This window comes from Ostrinia furnacalis, unplaced genomic scaffold (genome assembly GCF_004193835.3).
Source record: "Ostrinia furnacalis isolate ACB-3 unplaced genomic scaffold, ASM419383v2 OfSCF0606, whole genome shotgun sequence".
Taxonomy (NCBI): domain Eukaryota; kingdom Metazoa; phylum Arthropoda; class Insecta; order Lepidoptera; family Crambidae; genus Ostrinia; species Ostrinia furnacalis.
Window position 1 is genome coordinate 676,925 of NW_021130845.1, and position 3,919 is coordinate 680,843.

At 37.6% G+C, this 3,919-nt stretch overlaps 1 protein-coding gene across 1 annotated transcript in view; it reads right to left on the reverse strand.

Annotated features, from left to right (window-relative positions):
• The window catches only part of LOC114366269 (cadherin-99C-like), a 10,560-nt gene extending 9,934 nt beyond the window's left edge, over positions 1-626 (reverse strand). The window contains exon 1 of the mRNA XM_028323095.1: positions 554-626. Within this exon, the coding sequence (XP_028178896.1) occupies positions 554-626 (73 nt within the window). The remainder of the gene's footprint in view (positions 1-553) is intronic.
• Positions 627-3,919: the final 3,293 nt, after the last annotated feature.

Sequence of the window (3,919 nt, forward strand, 5' to 3'; positions counted from 1 at the left end):
CAAATTCAAATTATTTATTGCATGTCACTCCAGAACCTTGCTGCCCCATCGGCCGTCAGTTCTGCGTACTATGTGCCCTGCCCATTGCCACTTCAGCTTGTATCCGTCGGGCTAGTATGTCAGCGACTTTAGTTCGTTTACGGATCTCCTCATTTCTGATTCGATCTCGTAAAGAAACATAGCCCTCTCCATAGCACGCTGTGCAATTTGAGCTTCTGTATAAGGCCTATAGTGAGAGGCTACGTTTCCGAACCATAAGTCATCACTGGTAACACACATTGGTTGTAGACCTTAGTCTTCAGGCACTGAGGTATTTTGGACTAAAAGATGTTGCGTCGTTTCCCAAACGCTGCCCAGCCGAGTTGGATTCGACGATTGACCTCTTTCTCGAAATTGGACCTACTCAGCTGAATCGTTTGTCCGAGGTAGACATACCTGTCAACCGAAACTGGGTAGGGCGCAACATGGACATTGGACATAAGCTTTGTTTTCTCCATATTCATCCGCAGGCCAAGTGTAAGTAGAGATCTTCAACCTCGCCCATCTAGTTCACCCAGCGGATTCGATTTGCTTACATTATTTCGAAGAAGAGTTCTAAACAGGTTGTTGGCTATACCGCCGACCATTTAGCTGGGTTGATGATGGAGTCAAGAGGTGACCATAGGAACTCTTAAACGAAACGGCGGAATCGCATCGAACTTGGGTTCGTTGGATTTGTCTTTTGGAGCTATTTAGTGCTAAATGATGCCCAGGGTCCTGATGATGGATTCGGGAGGTGGCCATAGGAACTCCTAAACGAAACGGTGGAAACTCATCGAATTTGGGTTTGTTGGATTTGTCTTTTCAAGCACTTAAGTGCTAAATGATGTTCAGGGTCCTGATGATGAAGTCAGGAGGTGGCCATAGGAACTCTTAACCGAAACGGCAGAAACTTATAGAGTTTGAGTTCGTTGGATTCGTCTTCCCGAGCACTTTGGTCGTAAATAATGACCAGGGCCCTGAGATTGAAATACAACTTAAGAGTGTAAAATAAAATTATAATAAAAAAATTAGCTCCCCTGGCCTACCTGGAAATCTTTATAGACTTCGGACAGGTCTGCCGTAGTAAGGACAATCTGTTCAGGTGTCAGGTGGGGATTCTTGGATGGATCAAACTTGGAGTGCAAGTGTGGTTTTGTTCCCCAGTCGACGAAGCACATGATGTCGTGCCCAAACAACTGCAAGCAGGAAGATTTAATGAAGGCTACTGACAACGCCACTCTTGTGGCGGAGTTTTGGGCTGACGCTGTGTAGGTTTGTTGTCGACACGACAAGAAGAAGAATAAAAAAAAAATTATAGGTACAAGCAAGTTTTTATTCTGAAATGCAGTTGTACTAAAACGAAAAAAATAATGCAAAGTTCAAATAATTTCGAAAGCTTGTAGCGCAAACCGAAAAAAAGAGGAATAAATTCCATGTGCGATAAAAAAATAAAACGCTTTTTTTTCAAATACTTACATCTTTTTGAAAAAAACTACGTTTTATTTAAATTAAATTGATGGTTTAAAAAAAATACCCAATATTCGAAAAATCCGGATAATCCGGATTTGTACGTAACACAAATCCGGAAAACCGGATTTAAGAAAAATCCGGATTTTGCAATCTCTAGTTTTAGGTATGATTCCTTAAGAAAATTCGCTAAATTTCGAGTAAATGCAACAACAGTCAGAACATAGAGGCAAAATCTCGTAACGCCCGAAACGCACACTTTTCGACTCATATTTTCGTTATCCTACATTCTAAGCTGTACAAACTTTATTATTTAGATAAAACAACTAAAAACGGACAGATTAAGGCACTAACATTATTAAAATACTATTTCAAAATACATGAAATTGTTGAATTGTGTGTACGAACGTAACACCCGAAACGATGGAATGACCCTAAAGGTAAAAATGAAATCTAAAGTAAATCTTAAAAGGTGTAAATAAAACATCAATAATAATATTTTTTTTAATGTTTAAGACACTATAGAGCAAACTATTTACTACCATTTTATAGTTTCAGACAAATACTTCCGGTCAGTCACTTTAAACGTCTAAACCGCAACTATTAATTTACACTGTGAATTACTTCCGCTGAAGACGGTTATTTCAAGACATAACAGCTGGTAGTTAAATATTTTATGGTAACAATAAATATTTCATCTTTAGTGTTCAGTAAAGACACTTAGTTAAAATGATGCCGCGCTATTGTGTCAAATTACATAAAAGCGCCGAGATAATTGTATGAGATACTTCTATAAAATGTCTAAAATGTGTTAGCGCACAGCCCAAGCTTAGGTGATTTTGATTGCAAAAATGTAGATTAAGTCTTCTTAATTAATGAGTCTATCGAGCTATGACTCAATTTTGAATTAAAAATCCAATTAACCTGCGGTGGCGCAATAAGTTTTGCTCTACTTTAAACATTTACTTTTAACTCAAAAAAATATGGAATTGTTAAGATACCCAACTAAGTAATTAATATAGGCTTCCTAAACTAATCAAAACAAATGAAGTTGCATCATCAACGGTTTCGATCTTCATCAAGGAAGAGAACAGAAGAAAAATAAGTTACTTTAACCAGATTATGACGAGATTAAAACACCTTATAAATACAAATCTCCAGTAAATCTCAATTAGAACAAAAACACATTTTTTCGTAGATTCCTGCGGGTACACCGCACAAGCGCGTGTAAGCTAAATATAAATTAGGAACTAATTTAGGATCAATGCCGCTGCATACTTTAAAGCCTGCAATAATAGTAAATCTTATTCTCCATTAGCGCAGAATGAGACATTACCGAGTAGCCTATGTCTTATTAATAATAATGATGATAAGGCAAACCTTGAACATACTTATTACGAAGATCCGTTTAGTTAAGAATGTGCGAGTTCTGTGCGGTTGTGGTTGGCAATTTTATTGATACTACTTACTAAAAATTCCGACGGCATGTATATCATTAACTGTTTTAACTACTGTTTACCATCAGCAACACATAAATAGGCACAGAAAGACGTAAACCTAAAGATTAACTTATTACAAAGCTACGTTTAGTTTAAGAATGTGAGTTCTGCGCGGTTATGGATAGCAATTGGTACTAACTATTCTTACGGCATTTATAGCAATAAATTGTCTTAACTGACAACTGTATACCATCAAAAACACATATAATAGGCACAGAAAGACGTAAACCTAAAGATTCTTTAACAAAATGCCCTTACAATATTGAACCCGCCGAAATTGTAGCAATTAATTCAAAAACTTTGAAAGCCGAATCCGGAGTTTTGCGAGTGTCGTCTGGAGAGGGTAGTAATAATTCAATTGTCGCTTTCAACGCGAATTCGCTCCGATAGGGTTGTCCGCGAAATTATACGAATCTTTAGCATGACATCTGTCTCTTACAATGTTGGTTCCTTTCTAGGTAGGTATTAAAAAGACATTCATTTGAATCAAAATTTGATGGCCTTTTTAATAAACAAATAATTCATGCAAAGGAACTTTAAATCATTTGAAAATGAGTTACTGTAATCGCAAAAACATAATGCTTGTCTCGCGAAAATACGTGTGTGTGTGTACTTAATCTGCAATCATATTCACACTTAAGTCTGTCCAAATTCTATTTCAATAGGGCTTGAGAAATGGAACACAGTAGGCAATATAAATTAATAGCTCCAAGTCAAAACATTCCTAGCTAATAAAAGTCGCCAGACGTTTGACGCGACTTTAACTTCCAAGTTTAACGACGCCTCATTACAATTATCGTGACCTGACAACCCTGTCCGAGTGGCGAGACGAATTAATTGTCGAAACGCTCCCATCCGGTCTAGACTTAGGACCGTTGAGTGGACAGTGGTCGAAGTTGTTTATTATCGACGCTAAGGGCCGGACTGTCCCC